Source organism: Dysidea avara, chromosome 7, assembly GCF_963678975.1.
Source record: "Dysidea avara chromosome 7, odDysAvar1.4, whole genome shotgun sequence".
Classification (NCBI taxonomy): Eukaryota; Metazoa; Porifera; class Demospongiae; order Dictyoceratida; family Dysideidae; genus Dysidea; species Dysidea avara.
The window spans coordinates 1,084,964-1,106,626 of record NC_089278.1 but is presented as its reverse complement, the minus strand read 5'-3'; the positions used below and the strand labels follow the sequence as shown (position 1 = coordinate 1,106,626).

Sequence of the window (21,663 nt, the reverse complement as noted above, 5' to 3'; positions counted from 1 at the left end):
AATTTATATCATATGGTCCTTGTTCTTTTAACATGCGCCCACCAGCTGATCTGGACAGTCCATCCCAACCTGATACATTTGTTGATTAACTTTTCAAAACTTTTGTCGGCATTTATGTCATCTTTAGTAACCATCAGTGCATCTCTGAGGTACTCTAAATCTTCCACACACGTCAACTCAGGAATACCGGTGTACCTCATCTAATGGAGAATGTGTGTTACCAGTTGTACATGTAGTGTGCATGTTTACCATTGAGAACAAGTTGACTATCAAGTCAGCATGTTTCCTCAGTGACAGGAATGCTCTACAGCAGAGATTTTTGAATTTGTTGAAATCGTCACTTTTCTGATCAAAGGAAGTTGCATCAAAATTAGAAATCTACAATAATTATTCGTACTTCTCCTCCCATCACATGGATGAAATCTGGTGTGAGTACAAAAGGACACCACTCTCGTTTAACTTTCTGTTTAAAAGACAATACCAATCTATGGTGCCATACGTTACTACAGCTTACCATAAAGTGTTTGACATTTCCTAAAAAGTGACCAAAGTCAATATGAAACAAGTTACCTGATGTGGTCACCATAATGTTGTCATTGTGTCTGTCCCCAATACCCTACATATTAAGATATCATCAACACTACCTCAACTGATCAGTCATACCAAAACATATGTTGCTACTGAATATCCAGCACATGATCTGACAAACTTGTTGATGGCTGCCTTGAGAAGATCAGGATCTTTCTCACCAAATAGACTACAATTCAAAATACCACATAAATTAAATATAATTGTTTCATGGCATACTCAGTTTGGTGGTCTTCAATCCACTGAAGTAACTTGGTGTTGTCTGTTATCCCAGATATCTAAACAGTTCAACAACAGTCTGATCACATCAGAAGAGGCACAACAGAGAGAGAGAGCTGTGTATAATTATTTGAAGTGTAATGTAAAAATCTTTTGGATATACCCCTGAAATGCTGAAAAGATCAAGAGTGTATAAAGCAGTAGCTAACAAATAATCAGTAAATAACAAGAATTTCTGGTAAGAACATTTGGATTACTTTTGAGCATAACTGCATGACACAAGGGCGGATCCAGTGTTTGGGTGCACCACAGCAGTAGGTATATGAAATCATAGTGAACTAAGAGTTGTATAGGGATATGTGATAGTCATGAGTAGTTCAGCTAGCTATAGCTATAGCTAAAGAATGACATACACAAGACCATGTGTATTTATTTCATAGCAAAATATCCGTAGTAGGATAAGTGTGTCCATGCATGGGATAGTGTTGCAGATGCTAGTTAGTTACTCACCCAACTATGGATGATACTCAATAATGATAATTATATACCGTATAGCTGGTAATTTTCGAAAGGTTTTTATTTTCGGATATTTTGAAGAGGCCCTTCTCTTCGAAAATAAATTCCCACGTCTGGTTGTTTTTCGAAAATAAATTCCCACAAGTGAAAGCAACCGTCCAACTTTCGGTGATTCGTTCATGGATTCCTCGAGTTTTAGCTCAGTATTGCTGATGATAATGGGTAAACTGTATCATTACTGTACCAATAACCAGAAAACAGGTGATCCAGAATGGGAATTGATGCCATCTGCTCTAGAATCTATGGTGATTAGGATACTATAAGCTAGCTATGATCAAACGTGATCGTGCCAGTGAGTTCACTCCACCCGAGAATCCCTCAGTCTTCTCTCCAGTGCACAGGAATGGGGATTATTTCATCAATAAATCAGTTTTTGGCAAAGATTCACGCATCTTCATAATTTGTGACATGAATTTCTGTTTATTTGAAATCCATTCGGACTTCGAAATATGCACTCTTCGAAATTAAATCTTTCTAAATTCAGATTTTGCTTTTTGTATGAAAATTTCTGTTTTGAAAATAACGGTATGCAGTGACTGTTCTATTAGAGGATTGACTGACTGCTTTATTAGGGTATCTTGATCTTGTGTAATGTTTTTTTTTGGCGTGTGTGTGTGTGTGTGTGTGTGTGTGTGTGTGTGTGTGTGGGGGGGGGGGGGGGGGGGGAGGATGTGCCCCCTATGCCCCTCCTTGGATCTGCCACTGTGACAGACTTATGCCTAGAAATCTGTAAATATCAAAGAAAAACTCACATCAGCCACAGTCTTAGCATCCTTGACCACTTCAATGATTCCTGAGTTAGGTCCAGTGGCCACACACCCATAGGGAATCAGGCACAAGTCCAGACCATCTTCTTGCCATATCTGTAAGGTACTTAATGAGTAAACATCTAGTAAGTGATAAAGACCTTGTCAAAGAGAGTCAACATTTGCAGTGTCAGCATATCCTGACGTAGATCATCTCCAGTCTTCACAATCAACTTGTATGGGACTGGCTGGATGGCACTTGGATGAATATTGCTCATGGACAACCACATTGGCATCTAAATAATATCCACTGAAATGCACAAAATTAATACTACAATTACAAATCTTACCTTTTTCGACTGCATCACCTTGCACCTCTCTGGCATAAGGTTACCATACCTCATCCTGTAATAATATTATGTGTTGAGGAGTTAGTATACTAGCTATCACCTTGGGTTATATGGTGGGATCACTGTTTTATTGGAGAATTCATATTTGATTAGCAATTGCTTCAATACCTTCTGACTGTCTGATGCTGTATGACACTTAGCACGCTCCAACTACAAATTAAGTGAACAAAGTGTGATATTAACAAGTGTGTGCTTGTTGGTTACACACCTCTCTTGTGATTTTCTGAAAGTATCCTAGCGTAGACACTTGATTTATAAGATTGTCCTAACACAAAAAATATTAGCATTTCTGTAAGTCCTCGTATACTGAAGTTTTCTTACTAGCATGCCTTTACCACATCCCACAAGGTAAGCTTCCAACAAGGTGTCATACCGTGCTGTAAACTGAGGATTTTGAGCTTCACATTGCGAGTACCTAGTACAAGTAGTAGAATCATGCAGATGGCAACTATACTACTCACCAAAAGAACAAGTGTCCTATCAACTTGTTTTGTAATGCTCTCTCTAGTAGGAATCTAGCTAGAGCACTGTCATGATTGGCCTCAAACTTCAATGCCTATATCAGGAACATTATAGTAGTGATGTTATCATTAGTGGATCAGTTGGTAGTACCTGTACTAGTTGTAGTAGATAACCCATCAACTCATCATCCTTTAGTTCCCTCAGTCTCTCAACAGCAAATGCTCTAACAAACTCATCTGGACAATCAGAGTCTAGAAACTTGAAGGCTACCTACATTGGTAAGATACTGAAACTAAAAATTATTAAAGCAAACACTTACTGCAAGTGGTAGTGATTCCTTTAGGCTATGAATAAAATTGTATGCCTCAGTGACTTGTTGAGGTACTGACCAATCAACCTTCTCAATATAGGATGGCAGGTTCTAAACAAGAAGGAGTAATCATGTCTGTATTTGCAATAGTACAAACTACTAACCATTATAAATGCCGTGTCTGCATTCATGATATCAAAAATACAACTGATACCTCTCTCGTAGCTCCTGGAGGATGAATTCCTGCAAAAATTTTATACACACCACTAATATACAGTTACCAACGTACCTTTCTTTAACCACATGAGTGGGCACATCATTAGGGAATATCACAGGATGAGCAAAATGCTCAAATTCCATTGTTAATTGCACAGCAGTTGGGTCAGGATTATTAGCAATGGGGCCAACTGGATTAGGATCACAAGAAAACGTTTCAGCATTGTCTGTATCTTTTTCATTAGCTCTTGCTGTAGGCCACATGTACACTTCATGCACTCCAACCTTCAGTAGATTCCTATGTACACATAAGAGGCTGTTACAACACGGTCAATATGAATAGTGTCACCTGTAATCTATCAGTGAAATAGTTGCCCAAAACAACTCCAAACTAGTAGAATTGTTTGCGGTACCACTTGACTTCTTACCCTTCCCATCTTCTTTGATAACAACCATTAACCTTGTAGCCTATGTTTAGAAATGATTCACTGGTCTATAGCTATACATATTATATACAACTTACCTTGGGAATGTTACTTTTGTTGATATCAAATGTGATGGTTTGATCCAAAACAATTTCTTTGCAAGAAATAGTAGCTGAAATCTTTTCTGTTTCTCTCAGCAATTTTCCACCAACATAAATTCCAATTTCTATTTCAACATTACAAATATCTCTTCTATGGAGCTGATATGGTATGTTTGAGATCTTACTGATGCAAACCCTACAATAATATTTGTGTGAACATACAAAATTAATATTACATGAACTATACTGTTTACTTTAATGGAGACGTCAATTTCCATAAGGAGATTCCATTAACCCTATTAACACAGTCAGTGAGGTAGTCATGGGTAGGAGCTGTGCCGGTAAATGGATCAACCAAAGGCCACTATTAACATATTGAATGTTCCAATATAGACGTCACAAGGGATACTTACATCAATTGAATACAATTGGTCATGTAGAGGCAATGGCTTCAACACAATAGAAAGATGTAAATCTTCTCTCTTAAAAATTGCTCTGCAGAAGTCTATTAAAAGTACGTATGATTAGTGTGTCATTAATTACCTTCGGACTGCCTTAAAGTCAAGCAGTCTGACATCCCCAGTAATGTACGTTTCTTCTCCAGTAACTTGTAATACATAGCTGTCCATACTATGGACACATATCAGGTGATTGACATACTATAGCAGACAGTCTTACCGGGAATGTATTGCATTAACAGATTGAAGACAAGGGAGAACCTCAGCTAGGACGAATGCTGCTGTCGAGTTTACTATATTTATAAAAAAGTTAAATAACCTTAATACTGCATTTACATTTCTTACCATCAAATGATCGTTCAAGAGTAAGAAAGTTTTGTATGTGAATGAACGCTTTGAGTAAACGATTGGATGGAACCTGTTAATAGCACACACATAATAATACACAGGATATGTTGTGTTATCTCACTCTAATTGCAAAGTGTCGAGTAACAGGAGATAGATCAAGCTCAGTCATCATACTGTATTTAACTGAGTCACGATATCTTGCCAATTCAACTGCAAAACTGTATAAACTCTTGATGACATTCAAGGCTAAAATGATCAGAGTTATACAATACCTTTTAAGGGTCAACTTTGCCCATGCTATTTCATGATCAGTTTCATCGGTCAATGAGTGAACACTATCAAATACTCCACTATCTCGTGAGGACATGTAACCATATGAGCTCATCTTTGTAATAGCATGAATCTTATCTTCAAGTAAAACTTCCTGATTGTATAATATTAACATTAGTTCTAATGCTAGCTATACATGTAGCTTACCTCTTCAGTAAGCACGTACTTCTTTCTAACTGTAATCATAGGAAATGATTTGGTGTGTAGAAAATGCTGATACAAGAAAGAGTTATAGCTTTAATAAATTGTTAAGAATAAACCACGTGTCTTTTATTACTGCTGTTTGTAGTGTATATGTGTGTGTGGTGTGTGTGTTGTGTGTGTGTGTACTGTGTGTGTGTGTTGTGTGTGTGTGTAGTGTGTGTGTGCGTGTAGTGTGTGTGTGTGTGTGTGTGTGTGTGTGTGTGTGTGTGTGTGTGTGTGTGTGTGTGTGTGTGTGTGTAGTGTGTGTGTGTAGTGTGTGTGTGTGTAGTGTGTGTGTGTGTAGTGTGTAGTGTGCAGTGTGTGTGTGTAGTGTGTGTGTGTGTGTGTAGTGTGTAGTGTGCAGTGTGTGTGTGTAGTATGTGTGTGTGTAGTGTGTAGTGTGCAGTGTGTGTGTGTAGTGTGTGTGTGTGTGTGTGTGTGTGTGTGTGTGTGTAGTGTGTGTGTGCGTGTGTGTGTGTGTGTAGTGTGTGTGTGTGTGTGTGGTGTGTATGTGTGTGTGTGTGTGTGTAGTGTGTATGTGTGCGTGCATTACATGAAGATCTACACATGTACACACAGACACACACTGAGGAGGATACATGTACTGGTAGTCATCAAGTAGCTGGTAATCACGTCCACAAAGTGAGTAAACAAACTGACAGTTGTGAATGAAGCCCCATAATCTGTTAGGATGTTTCTTACTAGACAAGGAAGCAAAAATAGTTAACTGGTTTATTATCACACAGACTATCAGATAGTCTTCACTTTACATATGCTGTGACTGTACACAGGTAGCCCCCATGATTATATGCATGCATATGAAAGCACATGTAGTCAAACACACATTCTTAGAATACACCTTACTAGGCATAACAGAACCCATTTACTGTGTATTGGTAGTAAGGGACCCTCCCACCAACCAATGGATATACATGGGTGCCTCAAATCATACATCATTAACAACAGGTAGTCAGTGCATTGAGGCCATAACAATGTGTCCTACACCTGTCCAAGGTGTGAATTATGGTATGTGGAAGTGAAACACATTGTTATAATGAGGAGTTCTGTCATGACATATATATAAACAGGACACTTACTTTAATTCTGAAACCAAATTCTCTTTTATTGTGATGAGCATAGAATCTTCTATATAAACAATGTCAGCATAATATTCTACCATACTTGTGGACACACTCAGTACCTCTTACTTCCAGTGAGAATATTTCCTCACCAGTATAATCAGGCACTTTTAAACTGAGATGAGTGAAATCGTCACACTACAAATACGTTACAAGATACTATTAATAGTCTCAATACTTATGACAATACCTTCATTGGCCAGTGATCCAATTGCAAAGACATGTTCAGTTTTTCACACACTTCTTTAGTGAGTGGTCCAATGGTTGCCTTGATGGATCTGACACGAACCAGACCATGAGGAGAGAATGATTTCTTAGCAGGAAAGTTCGTAAGAGGTTCATTAGGGTTATAGGCATGTGGTATTCTTAAAGGACTATCCAAAGAATATGCTCGAGATAATTCCACTTTTGGTTTAACATCTGATACTTCTATTAGTGTATGTGTCTGCCATTTTCTATATATTGCTCTCTTCCGTTTAAGAGGAGTATCAGTGGATGAAGATGAAGGCGGTGATGATTGTCCATCATCCTCCTTGTCTTCAGAGATGGATTTCATTGATAACATAGACCCTCTGGAACTGCTGTCTGTACTAAGTGCAACTGGTCTTATTGGGTGATGATCGTGTACAGTAGTGACAGCTTCAACAACATTTGATCTGGGCACATATTTTGACACACGTGGAGGTAGTCTTCTGGGCACTTCTATCTCATCAGAGTCAATAAAATTCTTCAACATTTCAGATGGCGCAGGTGATGGTGACTGTCCTTTGTACATAATTGCTGTTTAATAAATCATAAACTACCTTAGCAGAGTACTGTACACTAGTTAGAACTTATTGTTATATAACACTGATATATATATCATTACAACAAAGCAAACCTCTTTTGCCTCAAGCAAACTAGTATAGAGGATAAGATTACTTCCCACAACTAAACATTTTCAAACTTTACTAATATTTATAGCTGTCTGCTATCAGTGACACAAGTAAGTGCTTCAAATATGTGCACACAAAGTCTTCCATTGGATGGCTGCATACCATCCTTCATTTGTGTTTACAACTATGTCATGTTGTTAACCAGTCATTGTCACCATTGTATGATCATGGAATGATAACTTAAAGAATTTTTATTTTAATGTGATTACCATTCCGTCCAAAAAAAGAATCACAACAGGTTTGTTGTGAGGTGGTGTTGGTAGGAGGTTGTCAACATGTCCAGAGAACACATTAATAACAGAACAATAGTCAACTAGTTGATTGTGATGGTAATAGACTGATGTTGGTAGATGAGTCATCGGATTGGGAGTAGTTTTTTGAGAAAAGGTATTTTGATATGAACAACAGTCGTGACCTGGCCACCTGTTGGAGTGATAGCTATGTGTGTTGATTATGTTACGGCTTATCAGATATTCGTGAATTGATCTATACACATAGCCTTCCTGAGATGGACATCACAAATACAAAATAGAGAGAATGGGGTAAACTGGTAGGTGGAAATTGGGAAACATTCCCATCACCAATACAGTGACTAGTTAGTGGCTTCACTGCCACAGAGTGAAACTGTTTGGAACAATCCAACTATAGAATATCAAACAATATTACTTGATTGAAACAGAATATGTCCCTAACTCTAATTATTGAAGTCGTGCAAGTGGAACTATGCTCTAATGTCTCCTTAACAAACGCAGAGCATGGCAGATGGCATCACCAGTGATTTAATATAGGCAGGGAAAATTGTGGGGAAGCAAAGAAGCTTCCATTCTATTAAGTCATGTCACATATCAAAGCAGGGAATAACCAATTCCATTTGTGAACAGTAGGTGTGGTAAACCCATACAACATTAGTACATCTATAATTTCATGACAGACAATTTTAATTATTAATGATCAAAACCAGGAGTAGTACTCAATGCTAGTCTCTTCTTGGAAGTGTTCATGTATGGCTTTAATCTCCATTCAGTATCTGCTACTGGTTGGTCCACAGTGCCCAGTCTGATCTCATACACTAAGTAGGAAGAGAAGTAGACAATGTTTATAAATAAGTAATATCAAGAGTGAATCTCTTCTATTATTCACTCTTGGTAATATGCTTAAGGTTTTACCAACAAAAAAAAAATTACTGTACACCCAATTATGTTGAGGTATTCACTTTGACTACACTAACATACATCTTAGTTCAAATCTTGGTCCAACTTCCTTTAGCTCAACATCTTTGTGTCCATTCTTCTTGTACACATGATGTCTGTTGGTAGGTGCAGACTATCAAATATATCACTAAACATCAATAGCTAACCTGAATGATATATAGTCCTTGTGATTCGCAAATGTTATCACTCGTTTGCTGTCCAGCTTAGGAACAGGGTAAAGGTACTTCAAAATATTCTGTACCTGTTAACAATACCGTTAACAGGTAGTATACAATGCCATTAACAGCTGGTATAGAGGGTATCCATTTGACAGACATCACACTAAAATATTTTTTGGTATAATGCGTGAGGCAAGAGTGGCCAAAAAATGCTGGAAAATATAAAAAAAGTTGTGATGCATTTGTTATACCTAGTAATATCACTTTGCAGTTGGAAGAAACAGGGCCATTAAACTCCAGCTGCTCATTGACTTGTACTGCATAAGCAACTCACTCAGCATAGTGATTTCCCAGTTTTTCACATGGGTACCACGATATTTGTCTCAAAAACATGGTGCCTAGTAACCGTTACTAACTGTAAACAAATACCCTCTACAGAGGAGGGTGGAAGTGGTATAAGTGCTGTTAAACCGAATTCTGCTAAGCTACCAGTTTTCGAGATGAACTGAAATGTGTGAACAATGTAACACAGTGTGACATCATTGGTTTGTTAGAATAATCACAACTAGAATCACTATGCACAAAATGCCATTTTGTCGGTTTTGCTTAGAAAACTATGCACTTTTTACAAAAGAAAGTACACCACAATCAAAATATCTAACGATCATATGCAATCACCACCATTAACTGGTTTTGTATTACGACTATTGAGGATCATGTGATATTCCAAACAAAACTATACAATTAATACAATATTTTCAACAACATGTAGCACCTAAAGTGCTTCCGCACTCCTCTACACCTCACACACACATCTACATACTCTTTGTCCCAGTTCAGTTTTGAAGTTGTGAAAGATAAGATGAGGTGCGGCCTCTGACATGGTCCCCACATCAGGTATGTCATGTCTCATGACAGTATTGGTGATGGAAAATGACGCAGTAGGACCAAATGGAAGATGACATATCACCAGCCCATCTGTATAAATCACAACAGTTGATGCATAAGTAATAGTTGTATCACAGCTGCAAGGGATTCGATGCTATATACCTCTGAAGCCTAAGGACTGAGCAGTCATGGTATAAGTGATATATACAACTTGGGATCCAGTAGGTGAGAGAACTAAAATACACCTACTGCGTTCGTTTTTATATGCTAGCAACATTACAAACAGACAGCTATACATGATGCTAATCTTAGTGTCCCGTGGTCTGCTATACATGATGGGTAGAAATATGCATCCATGCATTGCCCAAATGATTGATTTAATAATAGAATATAGTTCATTAATGATCAACTAGTCATAATTTTTCAACTACACTCAACCTTAGGGCTCTACAGTTTAGTCATACAGTACTAAGGTATTATCATGGCCCAATACCGAACCATATGATACCGAAATACTGAAAACACCGACTACATCATAGTGGTAATACAAGGAATTGAATGTTGTGGCATCAAAATAAACTGTGTGTTTACAGAATGAGTAACTGAGCCTTTTCACTTACTACAAAATACCATTCCTATTCAACATTTGTTGTATAATACCATTCAAGGGCAGTACCTAATCAAGGTATCATTTTACAAATATACCAAATAAAGGCTTTTGGCAAAACCACAAAGCCCTACTCAGCCTAGCTAAAACTCAAAGTAAATCCCACAATATAAAGCTCTGTGTTGCTCAACACAACGAGTCAAAGCATACAATTCTCTTTGAACTGGTTAGGCATCAAAGACATGAGCAAAACCACTTTCCAGTATATTGCTAGTTAAACCCCGAGTGGTGCCTATGAATGTCCATGCTAAAGGAGTATATTATACAGTTTACAACGGCCACAAGTGCGTTTATACAGGCAGAGCACGAGTGCACGTTGTATAACTGTTATGTACCACTCACCCAATAGGTGGAGAGAGTCTCACAAGACAGCTGTAACATTTATAAAGGCCAGGTTTCTAACATCAATTGTGGGTAACCAAGCCGGACGTTGCAATGACGTTCTCCCTGCAGTACTGCAGCCACCTGAGATATTGAAAGCTAGTGCGCTATGGGTTATATCACTAACCTGCATTCGCTGTTCGACTCTCATCATGTAGTGCTCAGCATGCCATATAGACTAAGCACCAGACTAATCGCCATAGTGATTCTCTCAAGCAAAAAAAAGCAGCTAAATAGACGGTTTAAGTGAACAATACCTAACTACTAAACGATACTAGTCTAATTCTTACTATTCACACTGGCTAAACTCGAATCTGGTGGCATGACAAAACTGGTTACCATAATCGAACGTAAAGGTTAATATTATTTAGAATATATTTGTTTTATTGAGTCATTGTCGAAGTGGACTACAGTTTAATCTGAGCTAAGATGGCACCAGACTAGTAAGGTGTATAAGTACGTTTATATATATGTAAACTAGAGTTGTGGCCACCCACGTTGGCTTTTTCGATTGCCATTGGCTGCTTGTAAACATTGTACGTATTGGTGACGTTATGGCCCACAATCGACCTTTACATGTCAGGCTATAAAAGAATTCGAGTGATCTGTGAAGTGTCTTTCCACCTATTAGGTGAGGTGTCATAGTGGTCTTCGCCACCGGCACTTGTGCTATGCTGCACAAAACCGCAGCCAGTGCAATATCTGTATATTGCACTGCGGTCGGTGCATTATAACTTATAATGCACTCGTTGTGGTCTACAAAACCGCAACCAGTGTGTTATAAGTTATAATGCACTCGCTGCGGTCTGCAGCAGTGCAATATACAAATTATGGCACTGGCGGTGCCTTTGAACTGCCCACGCAGAGTGGTACATTATCCATAAAACACACAAAGTAAATAAAATTTTTAAGATGTCACTAATTAAAAGGCAACGTAAGATTACTCAGTAAAGTTAACTCTCTCAGATGCCATACTGGATTATAACAAAAGATACACCTTAACAGAATAGCCATACTAGCCTCTTCCATGACAACAATTAACACGTACCTGGCTCCCCTCTGTGTTCATGTACAATAATTAAATCAGTGATGCCATTTGCTGTACAGGCATGGACTAACTGAGTGATTACATAATTTCCACGATTCATTCTTTGACAGTTGGGAAACATCAAACGTAACTCCTATTAACGAGAAGTAAACACTGCGGCTACAAATACGACTAACCTTGGCAAACTGTTTCAACCTGCTACTAGGATTGTGTGAAGTAGTGACAACTAACTTAGGATCCTCCACACCAGCCCACACATACTCATCATCTTGGTGAGTAGTAAGGTCTGAAATGGAATATACAATATTCTCATTGTAAATAAACAATATATTTTGTGACAGTTGGTCACATTATGTATGCTGCACCCGACAAGAAGATTTAAGGTCTGTTCTCAGAGACACACGTGAATAATTATTTTATTACTTCTCCACTATATATGTGGCTGACTTTGAGGAGCTTTGTAAACTAATCAGTCGACAAATGAATGTACTGGCAAAGTGAATGAGATATATTACCAGAAATAGCTTGTACAGTAGCTATGCAGAAACTAATATAAATAATAAGTGAAGATGTTGGCTAGATGAAACAGACTACATGAGCAGGCAAAGCACGACGATATCAGGTTTAGTTGATTGAATGCCATTTTGTAGGTACCGTACAAGTGTAACTTGCACCTCATTATTTTCAAATGTGTATTTGACTATTGTAGTTTTCTAAAAATTGGGATATCACATATATAATTTAAGCAAAGTCATACTAGCTGTTAACTGTTATACTGCTTCGCCATATTAAGCAGACATTGGCATGGCAACTATTCAAGTATAATAGTTGTCATCTCATGAAATAAGGACAGGACATGACTAGCACTAATGGACACCCATGGTAACAACAGCATAGCTAGCCACTGAATATACTGGCTAGTAAATGGAACATGTAACACACAATGATATTCTTGTATGTACTATGACATGAACTGAAACCAAACCAGGATGTGACACATGCATGAGACTGAGCTTCTGAAATCTCATACAGTACAGTACATTATGGATCATATAGGTTTGTAACTTCTCACAAAAGAAATGCTGACCAGAAACCAGCCTCACAATACCTTCATGGTGCCTTGGCAACATTGGTTAGGTATAACCAAGTCCAAAAGTGTCTGATAATTTTTTTCAGTGGAATTTTCTGTTGACTGACTCAACTGACTGCCTGATGCTTTCAGACAAACATAACTCAATAACTAGACAGATGCTAAAAGCATGATGGGGTGAGCCTGAGTTGTGTAAAAAGTGATGCGGCATCAACTGTATTTCCATGAATAGCGTTTAATGTGTGTGTGTGTTTGTAGCTATACATACAGAAATGCTCAGGCTACTCTAGAGGTAGCTGGAGGAAGGTGAAAAAAGTTCAAGTTGGGAGGCTCATCAGTGGCCTGCCAGTATATAGCTACATAACTGTGTGGAAGCACAGTCAGCTAGGACTTATCTCTCTGTCTTCTGCAGTTTCATTGGTCAACTGCATGCTCTCTTCTGCGAGTGTGCATGGCATCTATCAGGTGTCTACTTGCTTCTGCTTCATCTGGCATTTCTGCTGCTGCTGTTGTCGCCCTGTCTCATTCTCTCCCTGCCTTCTTCTAAGACAGTCTTCTTTGTCCATGTCTATGTAGATAAGAAGTTGTAATCCACGTGACAAATTCTAATCCAAGTGGCGCAAATATGGCCTTTTTTATACAGGAAGTTTTGGTGAATGTGACGCATGTACCATTCACTCGGGCATTCACCAGCCAGTGTTCCCTCCTTGCCCTATCTCGTTCTCTCTCGGTAAGACGGTTTTTTTTGTCCATGTCAATGTACATAAGAATAAGTTGTGAGCGAAGTGACAAGTTCTAAGCCATGTGGTGAATTTTTCTGTGTTTGTTACGTAAACTCTCGGGAATGGTCTGACGTATGGTCGTACGTACAGTTGAGCACTACCAGTGTGGGGCCATAGATTTATAAACCCCAGGTACCTGGGGTTTATAAATCTATGGCGGGGCTGTCCGTGTTTGCTACGTAAATTCTAGGGAATGGTCAGACGTACGGTCATACGTACAGTTGAGCACTACCAGTGTGGGGCTGTCCGTGTTCGTTACGTAAACTCTCGGGAATGGTCAGACGTACGAGTGACTACTGCCATTTGTGGGGCTCGCTCAGGCTCGCCCCAACAAGTCTCATTTATACAGTACAAGGTGTCAATTCGTGGTAGTTAGTGCATGATGGCTTTCCTATGTTTGTAACGGAAATCATTCATATTTTCCATAGTGACTGGATTGATGGCAGAGGCACTTCTTGTTATGTTCTTCACTTGTAATGCTGTGTAACAAGCTGAACATAGCTGAAAACAAAGTGTAATGGCTACTTCACTTTTTCAGTAATGGGTAGTTGGAGCATATGTTCAGACGAATCATAAAGTATGGCATCATTTTTCTTTTGATGTGGTACAAGATGGTTCAGGCTGTGTGGCTCCTCATGCACTTGCCTAGACTGCAAGCTGTCTGTGGATCAAGTCACCACCTAGCCAGAGTTTCAGTACCATGTTAAAGACTCCTCACAGGCTTTCAGTAGTGTTCTGTGTAGATCTCTAGTGGGATAATGACTGATATGGTACAAAAAGTACGCAAGCAAAAAATTAAAATTGATTAGGGATCATAGCCATAAAAAGTAGTGAAACAAGGGAGGTCACCAGATATACTAATGAAACATTTAATCCCTACTTCAGTACATGACTGAATTAGGGATTAAATGTCCACTAGTATATCTGTAGGTGTAGGCAACTTCCCTTGTTTCACTACTTTTTAGATCAATTCCTGCTATTTGTAAACCAATAACCGCTTTCCTACTTTGAAATAGCTTGGGAAACAAGTACTATCTAACATTCAGAAGTACTTACGAGGCATGCTTGCAACATAAATGGAAAAGGTGAAAAACTAAACAGAAGTTTTGAACAGAAACGCATGCAGTGGTATGATAAAAAAATATATTTTACACACACATGCACGTCACACACGCCCACACACAATACTACACACTTCTTCTTCACTGCTTGTCCCAGATTCTTTTTCAATCCAGTCCCCCACCCTCCATGGGAGACACCTAGCTAAGGGATGCTGGATAATCTAATTACAAGAGATTTATTTAGGCCAAATGAATGAATGGACTCCCAAGGAGGGTGGATGGGTCACTGACAATAGCATGGACCTGAGTCTCTTCTTAGATGCAATGTATGGACTGCGTGCTTGTAAGGCCAACTCAAGGGCACCCTGACCCTGCCCGGTCTATGTGCACACACATCATCACGTCACTGGTTCCAGTTCACATGTTATGCACTTGTATAATAACTAGCCTTACTCCAGCAATACAGTAAAGTACAGTATTATATTACATCAACTATCAACACATAGACTAGTTGTCATGAGTGATCAACACATAGACTAGTTGTCATGAGTGAGACAGATCACATGACATGTAGAACTGTCAGATGTCATGAGTGTGTCTCAAAACATGATCAATGACTTTACAAATAAGGAGAGATGGAAGCATTCAAGACCATCAAAAAGTAATTATTTTATCTGATTACTATTCAATATTACCTAGCAAGGAGCCCACCCATTTAACTTAATAATACAAATATGCACTTGTCTATAATCTAATTGGCAGCTCAAGTCATGTAATGATAGTTTATCAACAAAACCATAACAATACAATTGAGGGACTTCAGTATATTCCATTGCATTACATAATACACCCAGTGCAAGGAATTATATATCACCAGCGTTTGTCCTTTGTGCAGGACCATTTCACATTACACACTAACCACAATGATAAATCAATTTGTTGCATTTGTCCGTGTGTTGTTACCATGTTTACAGTTCTAGAACGATAGGACAGGTACTATTAGCACCACATAGGCTGCACATGTCTCGATAGTAATTGTTGGTTTAGCTGTTCTACTGTTTAGTTAACCCACATGTCACTGTTATAGGATTGCAGATGAAATAGGTTAATGTGAAGGCAGGACATGATCCATATTCTGTGAAGCAATACCAGAATGCTTTGAATTTACTATGAGCAAAACAATTACATTAGAAAAAACATGTGCAAAAAGGAGATAAAACAAAAAAAATAAAAATGTTGCAGGATTCGAACCCACAGCCTACACTGGCAGTTACCGCAACGACTTCGGAAAGGTGATATACAAGCTGAGCTGTGTTTGTCCTGTGGTTTGCTCTGGGATACAGCTGAAGTTTTTTCTTGGCATTTAACGTGCTGTAGTGAACAAAGGAAAGCATGTAGAAGCTTGTAGTGGGCCAGATAATGAGCAATTTATTCTGCACGTGAATCACATCAATATGTGAACAGATTGGCGAGTAAACATTGTCATATGAAAAGTAAAAAGAAAAGGTATGTTACGAAAAAATGGCATTAAGAAAAAAAAAAGTTGTAATAGGCAGGAATCGAACCCTGGACCTTTGGGTACAGTTCTATGCGCTAATGCTTTGGTTGTTTGTTCATGAGGAAAAGTAGCTCAAGTTTTCCTCTTCACCAATGCCTTCAACTCTCTGTAGAGAACAAACGAAAGTACGTAGCAAATGTGACCCACTGAGCAAAAACCCGACTTGTTCGCATAATTCTGTATTTTAGATAACTGCCATTGAAATACATTGAGTAAAAAACACGTGCTACATCAATAATTTTACGTATGTTTTAACTGCTTCAGTAAACAGTGAAGGAAGACTCAAATTGAAATATCTATTATACCAATGGATTCGCCAGCCTCTTCATGGAGAGAAAGAATATCTTTGTTTCGTTTCCGTACCATGAAGTGAGTTACGTATGTATAATTACGTTGTGGTAAAATGTAACTTTATCATCGCTGTTTCTAAGCTTGAACAATCTTCTTGCTTAATAGCATGGCTGTATTTAGGCCAAAAACTATACCTTGATGTAGGGATTTTTCTAGAAAATAAATTCAGGAGGGGAAATCCGAGTTTTTCAGAAATTGAGGGGGGCAGAACTTAAATTAGGCTAAATCACCTGTTTACTCGGGCTGTGTTTACTGGTATGTACATCATACAGTACAACAATAATTTTACTTATAAAAAAATAGTTGTTTGACTGTAAATTTTATGATTTCAAATCAATTTATCATTGTTTCATCATTGGGCTTGTTGAGGCAGTTCAGGGGGGGGGGGGGGGGGGGGATCATTTCAGGGGGAACAAAATGCCCCTTTGCCCCCCTACAAAAATCCCTGCTTGATGGATGTCCCAGTTCATGCTGAATAGAATGACACAAGTTCCAACTCTGTAGCCCGTCGCACTTGAGACTTATGATCGATTAAACAAGTGCCTGTAAGTTTTCCCACACAGGCACTGTACAAATAGATTGTTTTGCTCTTCTTGTTGTCTATCACCATACCGTGTAGTAAAAAACGTTGGCGGTTGGCGACAACTGACTATTGCAAAATTGATGAAAAAACTTTGGCGAATGGAGTTTCACCTGAAATTTTTTAAGCTACCACGTACTGTACCGCTTGAGTGTAACATCGCTACTTGCAAGTGATTAAACAACTTGCCAATTAAGGGGCATGGCAGCTGTGTCAATCACGAGTTTTTATCCTTCGCATTGAGGGATGACGACTCACAATGGAAACGCCTGCCACATCTCTTAGTCTTTTAATTGCTTGCACTTGCACGTAGCAACTTTGCATTCGAGTGGTAGCTACCATGCCTCGTTTGCTGGTTCTTGTAATGTCAAGAGCAATGTTTGGATTTTCGTGAACTCTTGTGGGACAATGAACCCACGTGAACAGATAAGGCATGTTGAAAGGATGGGTATTGAAGTATCGTGACAGGTACCGTGAGTATTTCCAAGCGTTCCCTTCAATTGTCATGAGGTGATTGCTAAAAATAATTGACAGATAAATCTTTGGCAATTGTAATGCTATTCGCAAAAGTATATTACTGCCAAAGCACTTCACCGCCAAAGTTTTTTTTACTACATATATACAGTAACTCCAAAAGTACTCACCAGATAAGGCTGATAGCCCATTGGTTTTTCCCTCTAGACAACAAAGTCATAAAACAAAGTTCAAGAAAAATGCAAACAAGTCGGTTTTCGCTCAGCGGGTCACAATCAGTAAGAGTTTCCAAATGATGAGTGCTTAATTTCATTTTAAAGTTCATGTTGATGTATTTTGTGTTTGCAAAAGAAATACCAGTGTTACATGCAGCGAATTGCACGAAATGTAATCCTTACTTTAGCCCATGTAGTTAGCTAGTAAACCAACATGGCTAAAGTAGGGATTAAACGAGCACTTTGGGTGATGATCCTCTTGTTTAAGTGCTTTTTATTGTAACAGTAGAAAGATCATAGAATAAAAACATAGCAGAATAAGGAACAGAATTGAAACAAGAGAGGTTGCCCATACCTGCATGATATACTAATGGACATATATCCAGTCTATAAATGAAAAACAGAAATGAAACATCACACCAAACTGGAGCTCTTTTGTAACTACATGCACACTGGCATGGCCTTGCACTACTCCAGAGGGTAATGGTGAATAATCAACAATGAATCAATCAATGGGTGTATCACATGATCAATCATGCATGTGATGCCAGGTGCAAAAGGCAAAGGGTTGATGTGGAATTAGCCAAGACTAGTTGCACGGCAGCATCTGCCATAAACTGGTGTGGTCATGTTATATGTGTAAGGTTAGCATAAATTGCTGAATAGTTGATGTACATTTACATTATTAACATTTATGTTTTGGACATGTGATGTCTTGAATGTATTGGAGTACAAGAGTCAAGATGCCCTGAGTATTGTTCATGAGTATAATGTTTATACTTAAACAAGTTGATGTTGTGCTACTTCTAAAAACCAGGCACCATGCAGCTACGTAGCTAACTCATCTGGAATTAACCAACTATGTATTACTATTTTTATTGTTATAACCAATAGGGTTTTTGGTTGTGCAATAATACATTATTATTACAGGTTTTGCTATTGAATTCATCGCCTTTGTGATTGAATTTGTCCCATTTGCAATTGAATTAGTCAGTTTTGCAGTTGAATTCGTCAGTTTTGCAATAGAATTTGTCACATTTGCATCACAATTTGTCATAAACAAAACAGCTCCAAGAAACCAACCTTTCATTAAGAGATGAATTATTTACGCCTTGGAGAGTTACACTTGAGACACTAGAAGGTAATTGGAGCTGGTAGTAGGGAAGCTGATAGCTGTCTGCTTAGTAGAGTTTGGAATGTTGCTGGATAGGCTGTAGAGGAAGAATTATTGCCTTATAAAGAGTTGTTTACTACTGTTGTACTTGAACAAGTTCTTGTAGCAGCTGCTACATCATGTTTTCGTGTTTTCTCCAGCTGCCATTCATGTTACGGATAAAAGTGACAAATTCAGTTGCAAAAGTGACAAATTCAATTGCAAATGGGACGAATTCAATTGCAAACGGGACAAATTCAATTGCAAAGTCACCGAATTCAATTGCAGAAAACTGTAGTGTGTAATTCTTGTATTTCGTAATTCATGAAATTTTGTAATTCTTTTAATTACGTTGCTATGCACTGCTAAGGAAGCGCTTGCTAAACAAACCGCTTTTACCAACATATTACGCACAGAAGTATCTTCTAAACTGTTTTATAGTTTGACTATCATGTTTTTCCCACAAATTCTCTCGACAAAGCCTCAACGCTGCTCTTCATTTTCATTCGCGTACGTAAGGGATACACTCCCTTTCAACTTGAAGGAATAGGCTATTCCTAGTAGTCTACGAGGCCTGCACCATTGTTTTTCAGTTGTTAAACGTCTGTAAACCCTGAAGGGAAGGTAATTCACAAAGTCTGTGGAGAGTCACCACACCCATATTTCACCGTTGAAAAGAAACCACCCCAGAGCAAAGTTTACCTGTGCAGAAGTTTACTATAGACTTCATTTCGCTTTTACTTCTTACGTAAAAGCTGCTTTAACCAAAATTTAATGATTTTGCTCATGTGGGTGCAAACGGACAAACACAGGTAGATAGATGGATAGGTACACACACACACACTTTTATGAAAACAATTTCAGTAACCAGGCATGTGCCCACAGCCAGCCTTCGGCCGGCTGTGGGTGCGCACCTGGTTTAAAAAGAAGCTTCCATCATGTCAATGTATAATGATTATATAGAAGTTACAGACTAACTTGCTTAGAGGAAAGGGACTGAAAACCAATCCCAATGTCATGGAGGAGGTTTTAATTAAAACCCTTTCACTTCTAAAATCAGCTGGATGGTGATTAACAAAAGATTGAGATACTCTAATAGAGGATTCAGTTAATTCTAATAAAGCATTCAAGTGCATGTAAGATTGTAATGAATTAATGAGCCACCTGGCCGCATTGGTTTAAGCTAACTTTCTGATCTGAAACATAAACACAAGTGGTCAAAACAACACAGTGTGTAGGTTTTAGCTAGATGCACACACTATATCTTTTGGCACAGTTGTGTATGCGGTTATTAATTCAAAAATGGTCCCCCCAGTGGAAGGATCTCATACCTCCCCTCAAGATATCCCACTTCAGATTACACCTCTGGAAGTTGATCAAAGACCAGCTGCAGGGCACACAAACTGTGCCAGCAAAAGAACTCACCACTTCGTTCCACATCATCATACAGTGTACTGTCCTTCAATTCTTCAACATCTTTTCTAAACTCAGTTGGTATCTTTCTCCCTTCTATAACCACTATGAGGCTAGTACGTAATCTTACAAAGGCATACCTGATATGGCTTCTCTCAGCTTTCTTTTCCTCTCATATATCGTTTTCTCCCTATCTTCCACCGACTTTCGGTAAAGATACTCCCTTCTTAACCGTGCCTGTCTGCGAAGCTACTTGGCGATAAAAGCGAATGTATACATCGTTGTTTGATTGCATAGTTAATAACAACATTACACTAAATTATTAACATGTCTTACAACAATTTACAGTACATATTTTCACTCGTACTGTGCTCATGTCGTACACAACACTTACCATGCTCCTGTGCAAAATTATTAGAATACACTTGGTTATTTCCCGTATATTTTAGTGGGTGTAGCTGATGGAGAAGCCTGTCAAGTCAGGGAGTGCTAAGAAAGGAGACAACTTCAAAGTGATAGTACGTGTTCGACCTTGCCTTCCTCATGAGGAAAGAGCGGATGCTAAGCACTGCGTCAGCATAGACGTGGATCGCGGGGTGGTCACTATAAGGAAGCCCGGCGAGTTGAGAAGAAAAAGCAGCTCTGCTAGCCAACTCATTGGAATAGATGGACTTGGAGATCTTGTTAAAAGCGACCCTACTTCAAAACATGATTTCAACTTCGATATCATATTTAGTCCAAGGTGGGTGCCTTGTACAATGACTGATGCAGTGGACTGACTCAACTTGAACTGTAATGTTCAGTCTATTTGCTAACTGGGTATAGTTAGCTATGTGTAATATCATAGTGTGGCCTGTATCACCTGTGGTGTAGTATGAAAGTACGATAGCTTCAAAGGACTGGCTCAACAAAGTCAAAATACCGGCACTAGCTTTCTGTTGTCAAGGGTGGCAGAGTGGCCCCCACGTTTCATTCAGTTCTGCCAGGTCAACCATTCCGGCTTGTTATTGTGTATGACTAGCCAGTTGTTTGCACATTCTTAAGCCAGATTAATGATTTGTAAGTGTGCCATGACTTAAGAGCAGGCACTTACATGAAGAAACTGCAGGTCTATATGGGTATGTGAGACTTTAGTCCGGCTCACGTGGATCAATTATTGTTCTCTTGCCCACACACGCAAAAAAAGT

General features: G+C 38.7%; 3 protein-coding genes across 4 annotated transcripts in view; 1 reads left to right on the top strand and 2 right to left on the bottom strand.

Annotated features, from left to right (window-relative positions):
• Window positions 1-7,506, bottom strand: part of LOC136262365 (phosphatidylinositol 4,5-bisphosphate 3-kinase catalytic subunit gamma isoform-like) — a 7,632-nt gene extending 126 nt beyond the window's left edge. Inside the window, exons 1-32 of one of the 2 annotated variants that reach the window (XM_066056609.1) lie at window positions 7,392-7,506; window positions 6,702-7,291; window positions 6,574-6,649; window positions 6,470-6,518; window positions 5,972-6,073; window positions 5,337-5,424; window positions 5,132-5,283; window positions 4,981-5,077; window positions 4,857-4,929; window positions 4,732-4,804; window positions 4,597-4,683; window positions 4,467-4,548; window positions 4,308-4,417; window positions 4,051-4,249; window positions 3,877-3,995; window positions 3,601-3,825; window positions 3,476-3,554; window positions 3,321-3,422; window positions 3,152-3,271; window positions 3,001-3,095; window positions 2,861-2,954; window positions 2,748-2,804; window positions 2,580-2,689; window positions 2,480-2,534; window positions 2,291-2,425; window positions 2,136-2,246; window positions 808-866; window positions 664-757; window positions 515-616; window positions 398-463; window positions 250-345; window positions 1-200 (exon numbers count right to left, since the gene is read on the bottom strand). The exon at window positions 1-200 is cut by the window's left edge and continues 126 nt beyond it. In XM_066056609.1, coding sequence (XP_065912681.1) covers window positions 9-200; window positions 250-345; window positions 398-463; window positions 515-616; window positions 664-757; window positions 808-866; window positions 2,136-2,246; window positions 2,291-2,425; window positions 2,480-2,534; window positions 2,580-2,689; window positions 2,748-2,804; window positions 2,861-2,954; window positions 3,001-3,095; window positions 3,152-3,271; window positions 3,321-3,422; window positions 3,476-3,554; window positions 3,601-3,825; window positions 3,877-3,995; window positions 4,051-4,249; window positions 4,308-4,417; window positions 4,467-4,548; window positions 4,597-4,683; window positions 4,732-4,804; window positions 4,857-4,929; window positions 4,981-5,077; window positions 5,132-5,283; window positions 5,337-5,424; window positions 5,972-6,073; window positions 6,470-6,518; window positions 6,574-6,649; window positions 6,702-7,286 — 3,684 coding nt within the window. In that variant the 5' untranslated portion in view covers window positions 7,287-7,291; window positions 7,392-7,506 and the 3' untranslated portion in view covers window positions 1-8. The remainder of the gene's footprint in view (window positions 201-249; window positions 346-397; window positions 464-514; window positions 617-663; window positions 758-807; window positions 867-2,135; window positions 2,247-2,290; window positions 2,426-2,479; window positions 2,535-2,579; window positions 2,690-2,747; window positions 2,805-2,860; window positions 2,955-3,000; window positions 3,096-3,151; window positions 3,272-3,320; window positions 3,423-3,475; window positions 3,555-3,600; window positions 3,826-3,876; window positions 3,996-4,050; window positions 4,250-4,307; window positions 4,418-4,466; window positions 4,549-4,596; window positions 4,684-4,731; window positions 4,805-4,856; window positions 4,930-4,980; window positions 5,078-5,131; window positions 5,284-5,336; window positions 5,425-5,971; window positions 6,074-6,469; window positions 6,519-6,573; window positions 6,650-6,701; window positions 7,292-7,391) is intronic. The other variant, XM_066056610.1, reaches the window with a different exon arrangement.
• An 805-nt stretch (window positions 7,507-8,311) lies between these two features.
• LOC136262363 (U3 small nucleolar ribonucleoprotein protein IMP4-like) lies at window positions 8,312-20,924 on the bottom strand. Its single transcript, XM_066056607.1, has 9 exons — window positions 20,871-20,924; window positions 20,617-20,725; window positions 20,489-20,572; window positions 11,976-12,085; window positions 11,800-11,932; window positions 9,639-9,793; window positions 8,804-8,898; window positions 8,679-8,752; window positions 8,312-8,515 (listed from the first exon to the last, which is right to left on the bottom strand). The coding sequence occupies exons 1-9, from the start codon at window positions 20,871-20,873 to the stop codon at window positions 8,391-8,393; spliced, it is 888 nt and encodes a 295-aa protein (XP_065912679.1). The 5' UTR covers window positions 20,874-20,924; the 3' UTR covers window positions 8,312-8,390.
• LOC136262361 (uncharacterized) overlaps window positions 20,907-21,663 on the top strand; it is a 7,577-nt gene continuing 6,820 nt past the window's right edge. The window contains exon 1 of the mRNA XM_066056605.1: window positions 20,907-21,218. Within this exon, the coding sequence (XP_065912677.1) occupies window positions 20,938-21,218 (281 nt within the window). The 5' untranslated portion in view covers window positions 20,907-20,937. The remainder of the gene's footprint in view (window positions 21,219-21,663) is intronic.

Excerpts from the sequence above, each read along its gene's own strand:
- LOC136262363 (XM_066056607.1), bottom strand. Across the intron at positions 11,933-11,975 it reads GGTTGAAACAGTTTGCCAAG|GAGTTACGTTTGATGTTTCC; the intron begins GTTAGTCGTATT and ends TCTCGTTAATAG. Across the intron at positions 8,516-8,678 it reads ACCAAGATTTGAACTAAGAT|TGTATGAGATCAGACTGGGC; the intron begins GTATGTTAGTGT and ends CTTCCTACTTAG.